Source organism: Sciurus vulgaris, assembly GCF_902686455.1.
Source record: "Sciurus vulgaris genome assembly, chromosome: 12".
In the NCBI taxonomy this organism is placed as follows: domain Eukaryota; kingdom Metazoa; phylum Chordata; class Mammalia; order Rodentia; family Sciuridae; genus Sciurus; species Sciurus vulgaris.
The window spans coordinates 57,384,891-57,403,641 of record NC_136473.1 but is presented as its reverse complement, the minus strand read 5'-3'; the positions used below and the strand labels follow the sequence as shown (position 1 = coordinate 57,403,641).

At 32.5% G+C, this 18,751-nt stretch overlaps 1 protein-coding gene across 13 annotated transcripts in view; it reads right to left on the bottom strand.

The window, feature by feature from the left end:
• Positions 1 to 18,751, bottom strand: part of CDC42BPA (CDC42 binding protein kinase alpha) — a 311,754-nt gene that overhangs the window by 108,314 nt on the left and 184,689 nt on the right. For 10 of the 13 annotated variants that reach the window (XM_079106608.1, XM_079106605.1, XM_079106610.1 and 7 more), the window contains 3 exons: positions 13,931 to 14,064; positions 6,372 to 6,614; positions 6,017 to 6,127 (listed from right to left, as the gene is read on the bottom strand). In XM_079106608.1, the coding sequence (XP_078962734.1) occupies positions 6,017 to 6,127; positions 6,372 to 6,614; positions 13,931 to 14,064 (488 nt within the window). The remainder of the gene's footprint in view (positions 1 to 6,016; positions 6,128 to 6,371; positions 6,615 to 13,930; positions 14,065 to 18,751) is intronic. The other 3 variants (XM_079106616.1, XM_079106617.1, XM_079106607.1) reach the window with 1 other exon arrangement.

The following is an 18,751-nucleotide window of genomic DNA, read 5'->3' as shown; positions in this document are numbered from 1 at the left end:
CAAACCGTATCCAAAAACATATTAAGAAAATTGTGCACCACGATCAACTGGGGTTCATCCCTGGAATGCAAGGATGGTTTAACATCCATAAATCAATACACATAATCCATCATGTCAATAGACTTAAGGATAAGAATCATATGGTTATTTCAATTGAAGTGTTCGACAAAATACAACACCCCTTCATGCTCAAAATGCTAGAAAAAATAGGGATAGTAGGAACATACCTGAACATTGTAAAGGCTATTTATGCTAAGCCCATGGCCAACATCATTCTTAATGGAGAAAAACTGAAACCATTCCCTTTAAAAACGGGAACAAGACAGGGATGTCCTCTTTCACCACTTCTATTCAACATTGTCCTCGAAACTCTAGCCAGAGCAATTAGGCAGACTAAAGAAATTAAAGGAATACAAATAGGAAAAGAGGAACTTAAGCTGTCACTATTTGTGGATGACATGATTCTATATTTAGAGGATCCAAAAAACTCCTGCAGAAAACTTCTAGACCTCATCAATGAGTTCAGCAAAATAGCAGGCTATAAAATCAACATGCATAAATCTAAAGCATTTTTATACGCAAGCGATGAAACAGCTGAAAGGGAAATGAGGAAAACTCCATTTGCAATAGCCTCAAAAAAAATAAAATATTGGGGAATCAATCTAACTAAAGAGGTAAAAGATCTCTACAATGAAAACTACAAAACATTGAAGAAAGAAATTGAGGAAGACCTTAGAAGATGGAAAGGTCTCCCATGTTCTTGGATAGGCAGAATTAATATTGTCAAAATGGCCATACTACCAAAATGCTATACAGATTCAATGCAATTCCAATTAAAATTCCAATGATGTACCTTACAGAAATAGAGCAAGCAACTGTGAAATTCATCTGATGAATAAGAAACCCAGAATAGCTAAAGCAATTCTTAGTAGGAAGACTAAAGCAGGGGGTATCGCAATACCAGACCTTCAACTATACTACAAAGCAATAGTAAAAAAAAAAGCATGGTATTGGCACCAAAATAGACAGGTAGATCAATGGTACAGAATAGAGGACACAGACACAAACCCAAATAAATACAATTTTCTCATACGAGACAAAGGGGCCAAAAATATGCAATGGAGAAAAGATAGTCTCTTCAACAAATGGTGCTGGGAAAACTGGAAATCCATATGCAACAGAATGAAACTAAACCCCTATCTCTCACCCTGCACAAAAATCTATTCACAATGGATCAAGGACCTACCTTGAAATCAGACCAGAAACCCTGCATCTTATGAAGAAAAAGTAGGTCCAAACCTTCAACTTGTTGGCTTAGGATCAGACTTCCTTAACAGGACTCCCATAGCACAAGAAATAAAAGCAAGAATCAATAACTGGGATAGATTCAAACTAAAAAGCTTTCTCTCAGCAAAGGAAACTATCAGCAATGAGAAGAGAGAGCTTACAGAGTGAGAGAATATCTTTGCCACTCATACTTCAGATAGAGCACTCATTTCTAGAATATATAAAGAACTCAAAAAACTCTACACAATGAATACAAATAACCCAATCAACAAATGGGCTAAGGATATGAACAGACACTACACAGAAGAAGATCTACAAGCAATCAACAAACATATGAAAAAATGTTCACCATCTTTAGTAACAAGAGAAATGCAAATCAAAACTACACTAAGATTCCATCTCACCCCAATTAGAATGGCGATTATCGAGAATACAAGCAACAATAGGTGTTGGAGAGGATATGGGGAAAAAGGTACACTCATACATTGCTGGTGGGGATGCAAGTTAGTGCAGCCACTCTGGAAAGCAGTGTGGAGATTCCTTAGAAAGCTTGGAATGGAACCACCATTTGACCCAGCTATCCCACTCCTCGGCCTATACCCAAAGGACTTAAAATCAGCATACTACAGAAATACAGCCACATCAATGTTCATAGCTGCTCAATTCACAATAGCCAGACTGGAACCAACCTAGATGTCCTTCAATTGATGAATGGATAAAGAAACTGTGGTATATATATACAATGGAATATTACTCAGCTATAAAGAATGATAAAATTATGGCATTTGCAGGCAAATGGATGAAATTGGAGAATATCATGCTAAGTGAGATAAGCCAATCTCAAAAAACCAAAGGACGAAGATCTCACTGATAAGCGGATGATGACACAATGGGGGCTGGGAGGGGGGCAAGAATGAGGAAAGAGGGACTGTATAGAGGGAAAAGAGAGGTGGGAGGGGTAGGGGGAAGGAAAAAATAACAGAATGAATCAAACATCATTACCCTATGTAAATGTATGATTACGCAAATGGTATGCTGTTACTCCATGTACAAACAGAAACAACATGTATCCCACTGGTTTACAATAAAAATAAATTTAAAAAAAAGAAAAATAAATAAGTAGCCAAAAAAAATCAGTTTGAAATTTATCATTGTTTAATAAATATAAATGAATGTATATTGTGCAGAAGGCTTTCAAAGAATTTTATCCTTCACATTTTTAAAGCAGAGACTTGTAGGGTTTTCACTTGTGATGATCTGTTTTATGACAGTGAATTACTTTACTTAAGTGTTAATGTGGATAATATTGTACATTAATAGAACCCCAAGAACTCTGTGTGCTGTCTCAATACAATAAAAAAATTTGCATTCAAAAAAAAAAAAAAAAAAAAAAAAAAACAGCATGGTATTGGTACCAAAACAGCATGAAGACCAATGGTACAGAATAAAAGACACAGAGACAAACCCACATAAATGCAGGTATCTTGTATTAGACAAAGGTGCCAAAAACATTCACTGGAGAAAAGACAGTTTGTTCAACAAAAGGTGCTGGGAAAAATGGAAATCCGTATGTAACAAAATGAAATTAAACACTTATCTCTCACCCAGCATGAAATTTAACTCACTGTGGATCAAAGACTTGAGCACTAGCACAAAGACCCTGTGACTACTAGAAGAAAAAGTAGTCTCAAATCTTCACCATGTCAGCCTGGGACCTGACTTCCTTAACAAGACCCCTAAAGTGCAAGAAGTTAAAGCAAGAATCAATAAATGGGATGGATTCAAACTAAATAGTTTCTTCTCAGCAAAAGAAACAATCAATAATGTGAAGAGAGAGCCTACAGATTGGGAGAAAATCTTTACCACATGCACCTCAGATAAAGCATTAATCTCTAGGATATTTAAAGAACTCAAAAGACCTAACGCCAAAAAAACAAATAACCCAACCCAATCAACAAATGGACTAAAGGACTGAACAGATACTTCACAGAAGATATACAATCGATCAATAAATACATGAAAAAATGTTCAACATCTCTAGCAACTACAGAAATGCAAATCAAAACTACTCTAAGATTTCATTTCACTCCAACCAGAATGGCAAGAATACAAGCAACAATAAATGTTGGCAAGGATGTGGAGAAAAAGGTACACTCATACATTGCTGATGGGGCTGCAGATTGGTGCAACCATTATGGAAAGTAGTATGGAGATTCCTCAGAAAACTTGGAATGCAATCACCATTTGACCCAGCTATCCCACTCCATGGTTTTTAAACAAAGGACTTAAAATCAGCATACTACAATGACACAGCCACATCAATGTTTATAGTAGCTCAATTCACAATAGCTAAACTATGGAACCAACCTAGATGCCCTTTGACAGATTAATGGATAATGAAAATATGGTACATATACACAATGGAATATTACTCAGCTTTAAAGAAGAATGAAATTATGGCATTTGCAGGTAAATGGATGGAACTGGAGACTATGATGCTAAGTGAAATAAGCCAAACCCCAAAAAACCAAAGGCTGAATGTTTTCTCTGATATGCAGAAGCTAATTCACAATAAGCAGGGGTAGGGGAAGAGGGAAGAATAGAGGTACTTTATACTAGGTAGAGGGGAGTGAAGGGAGGGGAAAAGTTATGGGAGAAGGAATGACAGTAGAGCGAAAGAGACATTATTATCTCATATATATGTATGACTGCATGACCAATGTGATCCTGCAATATGTATAATAAGGATGGGAGATTATACTCTATGATACATCAAAATGTATAAATACATTCTACTGTCATGTACAACTAATTAGAACAAATAAAATAAAAAAATAAAAAATAAAGTCTGTTGAAAATTACTCTAATGGAGTAAAAATTTCTACAATCCTTAAAGAGCCAAAAGGTGTTTTTAAATTATATTTGTGTATCTTTTGACCAAGAAATTCCACTTTTAAAAAATATCACAAGGAAATTACAGTGTAGACATAATCATAGCAAACATTTACTAAGCCTTTAATATGTGCCACGACCTGGTCTGCGGTCTTTAAATGCATTATTTATTAGGTAGTTCTAGTAAATAATGCAATAATGACAAGTAGCTAAATACACTGATTCAAACTTTTCAATACATTAGTACTCATCAAGGAAAAAATATAAAGTAAACTACTGGATAAAACATGGCACTGAAAGTTAGAAAACTGGGGTTTAGAGTACATTCTGTCACGACTATAAATTCCTCAAGTCCTCTGGTTTCAATTTCCTCAAATGAAAGTAACACTTTAGATTTCTTCCTGGGCTGGGGCTAATAGCTGAGCTTGCCTAGCATGTTGTGAGGCACTGGGTTCAATCCTTAGCACCTCATAAAAAAAACATATAAATAAAGGTATGCTGTCCATCTACAACTACAAAAAATTGTTTAAAAAAGATTTCTTCCTGCATACTTTATGTTTATTATTGTTATTATCATCATCATCATCCTCCTCCTCCTCCTCCTCCTCCTCCAAAGCACCTAGAATAGCAATTGAAACAAAGCAGACCCTGACTTAAAAGTATTTGAGACAATAATTCCTTCTCTACACTAATGCTGCATTACAGGCACAGGTGTAAATAGAAGACATTTCTGTACTTTGTAAAACTAACCAAGATTACGTTCATGATGAACCAAAACAAACAAACCTCCAAAACTGAAACAAGAAATAAAATGCAGAATTTATATTTTTATTTAAAACAGAAGAGGAATTTTACTTGCAACCACTGATATTCAACCAACATAGGAAAAGTTCTGACCATTTCTATGATTTAATACATATTAAACAAGTATTAAATAATTGGCTCTGCACTAGGGCAGGTTAATAATCTACCTGTCTACGTTTTCAATAAATTAGGTCACTCTTTAGGTGGGGAGACAGGTTTATGAATAAGTCTGCAGTCTTTAAATGCATTATTTATTAGGTAGTTCTAGTAAATAATGCAATAATGACAAGTAGCTAAGAACTATGCTATGGTTACTAACAGAATTCTAAACAGCACTGAAGAAGTACTTAGACTTCCAGAGATGACATTCACATTGATCCTGATATTTTCATTGATATATGCAATACTGTTACTATACCAATTATGATTGAGCACTTATATGCCAGCTTAGAAATGTACATATGTACTCCTGACACAAGACAGGATTTTAGAGATGAGAAAATTAAAATATCAAGAGATTAGCTGTTTTTGTTTGGTGTTACATAGCTAGTAATTGGTAAAGTAGAAGTTAAACATAGGTAATCTGACTCAAGAGATGGCATAAGAGTTCTCCTGAAAAGCGACTGCTGAGATTTGTTAGTCTATGTCTATGATCATCTCATCCCAACTAATCCAAATTCTGCAAAGCTGTCTGAGCCTCTCTTGAGTCATTTACAAGATAAATAAGAGTCTAGATATCTTACCATAATTCGAATACAGATAACCAGTACATCTTATTCAGGTAGGCAGTCCTCAATAAACATTCTAACTCCTTCCAAGTAGATTACTATTCTCCACTAAACGTGACCTTCCCTTTTCTTCAGCCTTAGGAAATCTATATCATATTCTCTCTGGTAAGAAGGAAAATTAAGAACAATAGGTTTGACAGGTAGTTTTCACTCCACACTGAAGAGGGTAAAGAAGCTAACACTCCTATCATGCCTAAAAGAAAAGCAAATTAATTAGGAGTCATAAATGTGAAATCAAAAGATACCTTCAGTCCTTCCAATTCATTCTCCAGTTGTTTAGAATAGTGCTCGCTCTGCTCACGCAGTTTTCTGTCTTTAGATGCTTCAGCAATTAGAGCATCAGTATGAACTTCCAGCTTTAAAACAGAGTGAAAAGAGTAGATTTCATGGTTATTATTTTTTTCAAACAAGATATTTTCCCCCATGGGAATTTGTCTTATAATAGGAAGATAACTCAAATGTTGATTTCATATAAAATAATATTATCAAACTATACAAATAACTTTTTTTAAAAATTAAAATGAGAAACATTTCACTAGTCTCCAAAAGCAGCTTTAATCACTATCCCATGGGCACTATGAAATTTGCCTGACTACTAACCTCTTTTTTTGCTCTTTCTGTTCTGCGCAGCTCTTGCCTTAAGCTTTCAACTTTTTGCATCACCAGGTCCACCTCTTCTTCCTTATCTCGGACATGGCGAGCAAGTTTCTGTTTTTGGGTGTGCAATTCTGTTAGCCGCTCATTGATCTCCATGAATTCCTGCATGGCCAGTTTCCTCTGACAGTGTGCGTCTTTCAGCTCTTTGGATTGGTTTTTTAATCGCTCACTAGCCTGGACTAGTTCCTACAGTTTTGTAAAAAGAATATAAGTTACCAATTCTGCCACCTAGAAACCAAATTTGGCCATCAAAGTAGCTATCATTAAGTCAAGAAGAGCCAAAATTATTCACCTCAGGACAAAATTAAAGGAAATGAACTACTTTTGAACAGATATTAAGGGGCATGGTGCCTTGTTTAAAGTCTCAACTTCTTATGCTATTGTAGAAAATGCAAGGGAGCAGCTGATTTGACCTTAGTTTCCACAACTGAGTGGAACATATAGGCATATGAGACATGATGATGAAAATAAAGACAGTGAAATTAAATAAACAGGTGTGATATTTTCTTTAAAAAGTACACTGAATGATTACAAATGATAAAAAATAAGGTTGCCTTTAATATGGACACTAGGCCCTAGTAGCAAGAAGAAAAAAACTAAATCTGAAACTGAGTTAGAGGGGGTAAAGTGGACCCAGATTCGTACTACTGTCTGCCTTCTAGCAAAAGGAAAAGCACATCTTTAGGGAAAAGAATTTCAAGGAAATTTAGGCTTTTTACACATTAAGAAAACAAAATTTGAGTTCACAACTACAGATTTCTAAAAGCCCAAAGAACACACCATTATAACCAAACAATGGAAACAATAAACATAAACACCAAAGGTATTTGGGTATTAAGAGTCATCACATACCAATATAAGGTTGCTATGTATGAAACATGAAATGCTTGAAGAAATAAAAAATGAAATTACACAAATGGGAAAATGACAAAAGACTATTAAAAACAAACAAGCAGATTTATAAAAGAACTTTATACAACATACAGAAATTAAAATAAAATGTGTTCAAATTAAATATATGAATTTGCCAATACTGGAAGCTCTATATTTAAGAAAACTCAAATCTAGATATGTTCAAAATGAAACTGGTAACAACAGAGAAATAAAAGACCTTAAGAGAAACGAATTGTAAAAATAGGAAAAATCATCTGTTTCCCACTCTCAAAAAAAAAGATGCATAAATAACAACAGAAATAGAAACACTGATAAATATTTCCAAAGACAAGAGAAAATCACTAAAATGTATACTCAGAATAATTATTTTTCAAGTATAAGGTTTCATATAAACAAAAATTGTCAAAGCTTACCACAATCGAATATGCACTAAAGGAACATCTACAGGTTTATTTAAGGAGAAAGAAAAATGTTCTTGGAAGGAATATTAAACGCAAGAGACATGGAAGGCTAAGAAACTGGTAAATATGAATGTGAATATAAAGAAATAATATATGACTACATTATAAAATGTCTAATGTGTACAGTAAATAAAGGTCATAACTAGTAAAATATTTGTCACAACAATATACTGGGAAGAGATAACAGAATTAAAGGCCCTTACATTATTTGAGGGGAGTAGTAGTTTAAGATTAAATTTTGACTGTTAATATGCATGGTAAAATTAAAAACAACCACCAAAGACTAGAAAGGGTAGAAAAGTAAAATAAAAATTAAGAAAATAAAAACATTAACTATAAGGTAGTTTCAAAACATAGTAAAAAGCAAATACTGGAACTTCAGAGAAAAATTGAAAACTGTATCATCATGATGAGAGATATCAATTTCTTAATCATAATATAGAAACCAAGCAGGAAAAAAATGAATATAAAGATTTGAAAAGTTCTAGTAACAAGTTTCTTTGCATGTGTAAGAACTTGCATCCTGTATTGGAAACACATGCTCTTTTCAAGAACACACACTGAATATTTTAAAAATGGAGCAGTTTAGGCCATGAAGCAAATATACGTAGATTTCAAAGAACAAATATCATAAAGATTTAAGTTTTTTAACAATATTGCAATTAAATTATAAATCGAAAATAAAAATATTAACTCTATACATTGAAAATTTAAAACACATATATAACTCATTGGACAGTGAGAAAAATTATAAAAAATAATTAAAACTAATAAAATTTTAAAATATTAACAAAAAAATGATTATTATATACTAAAACTTGGTCATACAGTAAACTGTATAGGGGAACTCATACCCTGAAATACTTAGAAAGGAAAGAGAAGTTGAAATTCAATGAGATTCCACTTAAGAAATTAGAACACCCCTCCACCAATATGAGGAAGAAGATAATAAAGAACATAAATCAATGAAATAAAAATTACAGAACGAGGAATCAACAAAGTCACATGTCTATTTTATTGTTTATCTATAAAATAGATATGTAGTAAGATCAATCAAGGAAACAAGCATACAGATACAAAGAAATAATATTAGGAAAGAAAAAAAGAGGCTACAACAAAAAATCTAAAAGAGGTCAAAAAAGAAAATAGGAAAATACCATGAAGAACTCAATGCCAATAAATTTAATTTACAAAATGAAAAACTCCTAGAAAAATACAATTTCTCAAGATTGTTTTCACAATTAGCCCTGTAACAATTAAAGCCCTCAATGGCCCTATAACAATTAAAGCAACTGAATCTATAGTTAATACAATTTCCCCATCCCAATGGTGGAGAAGGGGGGCCAGGTCCAGATGACTTTACAGGTAGTTCCTCTAATGGGGAGTTTGTCTATATAACCTTTTCAAGAGAATAAAAAAGAGGCAATGAGCTATCCCACTTATTCTACTAGACTTATGTAATCTTTTTTTAAAATAGTTTTTTCAACTATAGATGGACACAATACCTTTATTTTATTTATCTTTATGTGGTGCTGAGAATAGATAGAACCCAGGGCCTCACACAAGCTAGGCAAACGCTCTACCACTGAGACACAACCCTAGTCCTACTTGTATAATCTTGATATCAAAAAAATTCAGGAAAGGTAACAGAAAAAATTATGAGCCAGTCTCATTAGTAGAAACAGGTGAAAGTTCTTTTAAAATAAGGAAATCAGTCCCAATGATATATGTTAATAAACACAAATCCTGGAGCTAGACTCCTTATGTTGAAATTCTACTTCTGATTTCTAATGACCTTGAGCAAGTTAACCTCTCAATATTCAGTTAACCTCTCACTAGTTAAATAAGAATAGTTTTTTAAAATATGTATTTTATGGGATTGTGATGAAGATTAAACAATTTGATATAGGTAAAGCATTTAGAAAGGTGCTATTAGAGGAGCTAACCTGCTACGTAGACATTACCTATACTATCATATATCATTATTTTTTAGACCTTTATTTATTTATTTATTTTATGTGATGCTGAGGATTGAACCCAGTGCCTCACATATACTAGGAAAGCGCTCAACCACTGAGCTACAACCCCAGCCCCCATATTTCATTATTATATAGAAAATAATACATGTGCAATTTAGGTTTAATTTAAAAATTGTGGTTTTTTTTAATTTATTTTATTTTATTTGTTCTTATTAAAAATTGTGTTTTAATAATAAAAAAAGGTCTACATATATAATTAACTGCATGGATTCATTTAAAGAATCATAATATTATCAATAAGAGTACAGAATATATTTTGAATAAATTCAATGCCCACTCCATTGGGGGCAGATACTAGGTTTGATCCCAGGGGCACTTTACTCTGCATATCCCAAGTCCATTGCTTTTGGTTTTGTTTTGGTAGCAGGGATTGAACTGCTTAACCATTGAGACACATCCCTTTTTTATGCTTGCTAAGTTGCTGGCTTTGAAATTGCAACCCTCCTGCCTTAGCCTTCCTAGCAGCTGTGTTAATACTGTGCCAACATGTCTGGCCCAGTCCAGTTTGTTTTTTGTTTTTTGTTTTTGTCTTGAGACAGGGTCTTGAAAGGTTGCTTGAGATTGGCCTCAAACTTGTGATTCTCCTGTTTCAAACTCTCAAGTTGCTAGAATTACAGGTGTGTGCCACCAAGGCCAAGCAAAAGGCCATTCTTAATTTAAAAAAAAAAAAAATAGCAAAATAGGAATAGAAAGCAATTTCCTTACCTGATAGAAAATACTTATTAAAAACTTAAGAGCAAACATTATTAGTAGCAAAATATCAAAGATATAATCTTTAAAATCATGAATAAGATCGGATGCCTGTTATGCTGGGAATTTAGCTTACTGGTAGAGTGCCTGTCTAGCACCAGTAAGGTTCTAGGTTTGATCCCCAGCACGACCTCCTCATCCCCCAAAAAAGTACTCTCCTTTAGAGCTGGGTATTATAGTACACATCTGTAATCCCAGCTACTCGGGCTGAGACATGAAAATCCAAGTTCAAGGTTTGCCAGGGCTATTTAGTAAGTCTCAATCCCAAAATTAAAACTGAGAAGAGATGGGGATATAGCTCAGTGGTAGACCAGTGGATTAGCACAGGTTAGGTATTGAGTTCATTCTACATTATAGAAGGGGGAAAAAAAAAAAAAAGGATAAGGATACCTGCTATCACCACTTTTATTCAACATTGTTGTGCATCCTGGCTAATGCAATAAAACAATGAAAGAAATTATAAAAATCCAAAAGGGAGAAAAAAAAAATCTGTCACTATTTCCAGAAAACTTCAAGGAATCTACATTAAATCCCATTATCAAGAGTTGAGTGGTATTATTTAGAACAAAATCAGCAGAGAAAACACAAATTTTAAAGATATCAATTAAAATGTGAAAGAATAATAAATTTAAGGAAAGGCAAACAAATGTATGAAGACTTTCTCTGTGTGATACTGGAAACTCCAGCTTATCTTTCCTCTGGAGTAATTAATTTATATTGCAAAGGCTTAGAGAGACAACCAAAAATTTCACTTCACGCTTCCTAGAAGACTCCTCGAAGGGGGAACAGGATTAAAAAGCAGTCACCTCCTTTCTCTATTAACACCTAGTAAATGTTTTTGAGATTCCTCCTTTAAAATACAGATTCCCCATGTGAAGGATTTTATCCAGTCAGCTCTCAAGGCACTGCCTTACAGGTTAAAAAAAAAAAAAAAAAGGTCATATGATGAAGCCATGTGCTTATTATTTGTGTATGTAAATGTTAACAATCTGCTCTTGACTTTTTTGTGCGCACTCAGAATATTAATAAATAAAGAAAAAATTGACAGTATTATGTCAATTCTGATGTTGATCTGTAGATTCAATGCAATTTTAATCACAATTCCATCACAGTTTTCAAGTAACAGAGTTGTACACTTACGCAAATATGAAAATCTGATATATAACAGAGGTGACATTTCACAATACTATAAAAGGAAGGCCTATTTAGCAAATGAACAATGGATGAGTCGTATAGAAAAAAGTAAAATTGGATCCTAATCTCACATCATACAAAAAAATAAATTGCCAGTGGTTTTAAAGACATAAGTAAGAAAGATCAAACTTAAAAACTTGAAAATAAAAATGTAGTAATTTTTTTAACCTCAGATTTCTTAATACTGTACAATCTAACAAACGTACTAACAGAGAAAGTACTAAAAACTTGACTACATTAAACCAAAGAGCATTGGTTAATCAAAAGTAACAGAAAATAAACAGACAAGTCACTGATAGGTACCTTTAATATATATAAATGACAAAAGGTTAACATGTCCAGAAATTTTTAAGAATTCTTAAAAATCAAAAAGAAAAAGACAAACAACTGAACAGAAAAATGTCAAAATAATGTTAAAAGGCACTTTGGTAAAAAAGAAATATAAATGATGAATAGATGTGTGTAAATACACCTTACCACTTTGGTAATCAGAGAAATGCAAATCAAAATCACAATAAAATTAACTTAGACCTGAAATCTCAATTTAAACTAGTTTACTCAAAAGTAATACATCTGGAAGTACAAAATAATATTGAACACAAGAAACTCCTACACACTACTGAGAAGAATTTAAATTGGTATACTGGAAAACAACTTAGCATTATAAAAAACAGAATATTTGCTAGCCCTACTAGAAAATAGCAAGGAATGAATGGACGTTGCTCTAAGGAAGACATGCAGAGACAATGGGTAGATGAAATGATATTCAACATTACTAATCACAAAAGAAGTGAAAATTAAAACCACATGAGATAACACTTCACAACTCTTAGAATGGTAATTATAAAATAAGAAAAGATAAAAAGTGTTAGCAAGGATATGGCGAGAAAGAGGTCCTTTTTTACTGTTTGTGTGCTATTAAGCATATCATTTAAAATTCTTTATGGGCATAATCAGTTTCTTTTCAGCACTTCCCTTTTCTTGAAATATACTAAAAAGATTTTTAGTATTTAAACCTATTTAAAATTGGAAAAATACCTACTACTATAAAATCTAGGTATCATATTTTCATCCTTATTATATTAGCTAAATTTGACTGAGAAATCCTACCAATAAAACAACTTGGCATTAAACCACTAATATCAGTAAACCACTAATATTATAATATTATCATTAAAAAATAAAATATCTATCTGCTATAAATGCCAAATATTATAAAAATGAACATGAATTTAGATGGATCAATAACAAACCACTGCTTGACTGCAGGAAATGCAAAGTAAAAATGTTCTTATCTAATTCAATTTAATCCTTAATGGCTTTGTCTATTAGTCCTTTGGATTAACTTCATCAATAGTCAATTTGTTATTACATGGTTTTTGTTTAAAGGTTATTTGCTATTTTCTATCCGCTCTAGATCCTTACTGGTAGGAAGATTTATAAATTTCCTCAGAAGAATTTCATTCTGTATTAATCAGTGTATAATATATTACATCACTGAATACAATTTATACTGTTGCATAGTTTGCATTATAAAGTATTAATCCCAACATTTTCTCATTTTTCAATGAAAGCCACAATACTTAACAGCATGTGGTTCAAGTATTTGCTCTACTGCATGAATGTTATTTACATTATGATTGTGTTGCAGTTTTTGACAGCAGTAAATTTTGTTGATGCTTCCAATACTGTTTTAAATGTTACATAAAGTTCTTATGAAAATGACTTTAGTTTGTTTATCTATACTGCTTTGGAAGAGAAACTTACTTTTTAAAAAATAACTAAATCATTGATTTTTAATTATAATTTGTTAAAAATGTTCCTATCAGCAAAATATAATGAAAATGTTCCTCCATTTAAAATTTTCCCATTCCACTAAATACATTCTACTAGTATATTTCTTCAAAAATGTTTCTTTTCAACAGCATTCACTTTCCAAATAACTAAGTATTCTTTCCTTAAAAGCCTTAAGAATATAAGTTTCTTCATTACAAGAAAATAATCAAATGATATACACCAAAACAACACTTAAATTTTTAAAATAACTCTTAAAAAATTAAAATAGACTATATATTATTATAATTCATTACACATGCTTTCAGCATTATAATTACAGAAAATGAAGAACACAGAAAAGGCTTTAACAATTTATTCATGTTTTTACCTTATTTAGCTCTTCCCTTTCTTGTTGTAAAGTTCTGATTTGTTTTTCATAAGCCTTGATTTGTCTAAAAGCATCATCTAATTCTCGCCTCACAGAATTAGCTTCTTCAAGTTGCTGCTCCAAATGACTCGATTCTAAAAACAAGACAATGCTTCTTTCAATATTAAAGCAAATGCTTGAACCACAGTTTGGAAAAAAGTTAAAAAGAAAGAAAGAATTTTGAATTTGGTATTGGCTATTAACATCACATACCAGTATGACTCATGACAAGTTAAATGAGTATTGATTCACTGTAAAGATAGTGAATAACATATGCTTAAGTAAAGATGTGCAAAATTTATGGACAGAAATGCCATATATACATACATATTAGGGGGAAAAAGACCATGCTTCCAAAGACAGAACCTTCAGATCAAATGAAAACTTAAAACTAAGAAAACAACAAAACCATCCAAACAGAGAAAAACACAAGTTTGCATCTGCCCTAGGTAAGCATTGTAGGGCTACTGACTAATTTCTTTCTTTTTTTTTGCGGTGCTGGGGATTGAACCCAGGGCCTTGTGCTTGCAAGGCAAGCACTCTACCAACTGAGCTATATCCCCAGCCCACTAATTTCTTTAAGATAGTTTTGCTTCGAATAGTTTGGGTGCAGATCACCTAGTCAAGTTTCACCACTGGCTAATTAAGGAATAAATTCTGATTTCTTCAAGTAAGTATCTGAAAATCTCTGATCCAAATCAGTTCTTCCATTTTTTTTTTTTCAGATAAAGTAACTCAGGGAGTTGAATGACTTGCCTAAGGTCATGTTATTAAATGAGTACCAGAATGAAGACCAGAGCCCAGTAAACTTTGCACTGACTTCTCCAACTTGGAAATAAATGTTACTAAATGTTTAATATGATTGGATCAAAAGGGTTATTACTAAACAAAATTAATTTTCACATATGCTTAAATAAAATTTAAAGAATTGTTAGGAAATGATCATGGTATCAAAAATGAACTAGCAAATAAAAGAACTGAAGTTTGTTAAAACAGAAACTAAACACATTCATTGTTAATTCTTTTTGGATGTTTGCTATTCTTTACAACATTATTACTTTAAAAGTCAACTCCGGACAAATGGCATTAGCATTCTCCAGGAACTTAAATATACAGAATCTCAGAGTCCACCCAGACCCAGAGAATCAGAATTTATATATGATATTCATTTGTACATTAAAGTGGAACGAATACACAAAGTATTACATATTGCTGTTTCATGCTTTCAATAAATGAAAGTGTTAATATTATGTTAGTCCTACTGAGAAGAGCATTTCATTTGTATAAACAAGTCTGTAGTCTAAAAATCACTTAAATACAGTAGTGTTTCAACCACTAAATGTTTCTACCTTCCAAAAACAAAATAATTTAATGATAGCCAGTGCCCTATATTTATAGATTTAAAAATTTTGCTATTCTGAAAGCTTAGATATACTTATGGGTAGCACAATTTTGACAACTTTTAAGGATATATGCCAAGAAATATTTAACTAATTTTTATTCTATCTTAATAGTATCCTTTAATGAATGTTTTATATGAAGAAAACTAAAGAGATTTAGTTTTTATCATTTTCTCAAATATCAGCATTTCATATGGGAATTTTCTATTTATTCTAATTTCCTTCAAACAAGTATAAATAATATTTTCCTGTTATTTAATACCTAGTATTTCAAGGATTTCAATGGAGATATTAATTTATGTTGTTGTTTATTAGTATTAAGAATCAAATTTTAATATGTGAAGCTGCTGACTCCTGTCATTTCCTGGTATATTTTAATCGGTTTATGTTTCAAGGAAATCATCCTAACAGTATGTTTAGTAATCACTTCTGAGCATACCCTTGTACTTTTAAAGAGTTCTATCCTAACACATTCGTTTATTTTTTTAAATTGTTATTGACTTATTTCAATTGTTCTTTATAAGAAAAAAATATAAATCATATGAAGCAAACTGTTTCATAGAATACCCTCAACATTCTTTAAAAATAGATTTGCTGTTTTATTTCAACTTTTTTTTGGGGGGAGGGGGTTACTCAGGATTGAACCCAGGGGTGCTTTACAACTGAGATACATTTTCAGCCCTTTTTTATTATTCATTTTGAGACAGGGCCTCACTAAGTTGCTTAGAGTCTTGCTAAGTTGCTGAGGCTGGTCTTGAACTTGCAATCCTCCTGCATGGTACTGGCACCAAAATAGACATGTAGACCAAATGGTACAAAACAGAAGACACAGACACAAACCCATATAATACAGATATCTCATACTAGACAAAGGTGCCAAAAACATACACTGGAGGAAAGATATCCTATTCAACACTGGTGCTGGGAAAAATGGAAATCCATATGTAACAAAATGAAATTAAACCCCTATCTCTCACCAAAAAATCAACTCAAAGTGGTTCAAAGACTTAGGCACTAGAACAGAGACCCTGCACCTAATTGAAGAAAAAGTAGACCCAAATCTTCATCATGTCGATTTAGGACCTGACTTCCTTAACAAGACTTCTAAAGTTAAACCAAGAATCAATAAATGGGATGGATTCAAACTAAAAACCTTATTCTCAGCAAGAGAAACAATAACATGAAGAGAGAGCCTCAGATAAAGCACTAATCTCCAGGATATATAAAGAACTCAAAAAACTTAACACCAAAAAAACAAATAACCCAATCAATAAATGGGCTAAAGAACTGAACAGACACTTCACAGAAGAAATATAATCAATCAACAAATATATGAAAAAATATTTATTATCTCTAGCAAGTTTGAGAAATACAAATCAAAATTACTCTTAAGATTTCATCTCATTCCATTCAGAATGGCAATTATCAAGAACACAAGCAATAATAAGTGTTGATGAGGATGTGGAGAAAAAGATACACTCATACATTGCTGGTGTGACTGCAGATTGGTGCAACCATTATGGAAAGCAGTATGGAGATTCCTCAGAAAACTTGGAATGGAACCACCATTTGACTAAGCTATCCCACTCCTCGGTTTATACACAAAGAACTTAAAATCAGCATACTATACTGACACAACCACATTCAATGTGTACAGCAGCTCAATTCACAACAGCTTAATTGTGGAACCAACCTAGATGCCCTTGCAACAGATGAGTGGATAAAGAAAATATGGTACAAATATACAATGGAATATTACTCAGTCTTAAATGAAGAATAAAATTTTGGCATTTGTAGGTAAATGGGTAGACCTAGAGAATACCATGCTAAGTGAAATAAACCAAACCCAAAAAAGCCAAAGGCCAAATGGTTTCTCTGATAAGCAGATGCTGATCTTTAGTTGGGGCGGGGGGGCGGGGGGGAGCAGGTAGCGAAGAATGAAGGAACTTTGGATTGTGCAGAGGGGAGTGAGGGGGAGGGGAGGCATGGGGCAGTAGAGGTGGGAAGGACAGTAGGATGAGACAGACAGTATTACTCTTTATACGTGTATGATTACTACTGGTTTGACTCAGCACCATGTACAGCCAGAGGAAGGAGCAGTTATGCTCCATTAGTGTACAATATGTCAAAATGCATTCTACTGTCATGTATAACTAGAACAAATAAAGAAAAAAAGAAAAGACCTCTGATGAAATTCAGAACGCATTCTAATTAAAACCCTAGGAAACACAAGATTGGAGCACTTTTTTAGGATAATAAAGAGTATCTATAAAAATCTACAGCAAGAGGCTGGGATTATAGCTCAGTGGAAAAGCACTTGCCTAGCATGTGTGAGGTACTGGGTTTGATTCTCAGCACTGTGTATAAATAAATAAAATAAAAGTCCATCGACAACTACAAAAATACTTTAAAAAAATCTACAGCAAATATTCCACTGAAAGGTGAAAGACCAAATGCTTTCTCCCTAAAAATGAAAAGCTAGGATGTTTTTCTCACCACTTCAACACAGTGCTACAAGTTCTAGATAGTGAAATAAAGCAGAAAACAAGTGAAAAACATACAGATCAAAAGGGAGAAATAAAAATTGTTCCTATCTTTAGATAATGTAGTTAGCATAGAAAATCCCAAAGAATCTGTTTTTTTAAAAAAGTCCTCCTAAAACTAACAAGTTCAGCAATGTCACAGAATATAAAATAAAAATAAAAATCAATTGTATTTCTATATATTAGTAGTGAATAAATGCACACTGAAATTGAAAATATAACATTTTCAGTTGCTAAAAATGTGATTATTCATTGTTATTCTATATAAAGTGGGTTGTATGTCACCATAGGTTCCCTTTTAGATACTGGTAGAACATACTATATTTAACAGCAAAATGTGGGTTTTAAAAAATTACCTATTTGATGAAGTCATCAAAAGAAGCTCACAACTATTTTAGTGAAGCATACAACTACTAGATTGTTTATCTAAATGGTTTACATCAATCCCATCTATTTCACTATAATTTTTAATTGTAAAATAAACTTTCAAAAGTTATTGCCATTCAAAGCCTCTATCATTAAAAAAAAAAAAATGTAAATCTATAGGTATATGGAGTTTTCCCAGTACAAGTTCCTTTGAAGATAAATTACTGTCTATCTTAGCTGGTCTTGTGTGCCAATGTTTTTGAATGTTATACGACTCTAAAAATAAGACATTCACAGTTCCACTGTACATGTTATATCATTGGTACCAAAGCAAAATAAATGATTGTACTTATAATGTTCCTAATCTAACTTATTTTTAGAAATATAAATTTAAAGAAATTTGATAAAAAACATTTCTTAGGAAACAAAATATTTTTATTAAAAAAATAGCATTTATGAACTATATTCAAATT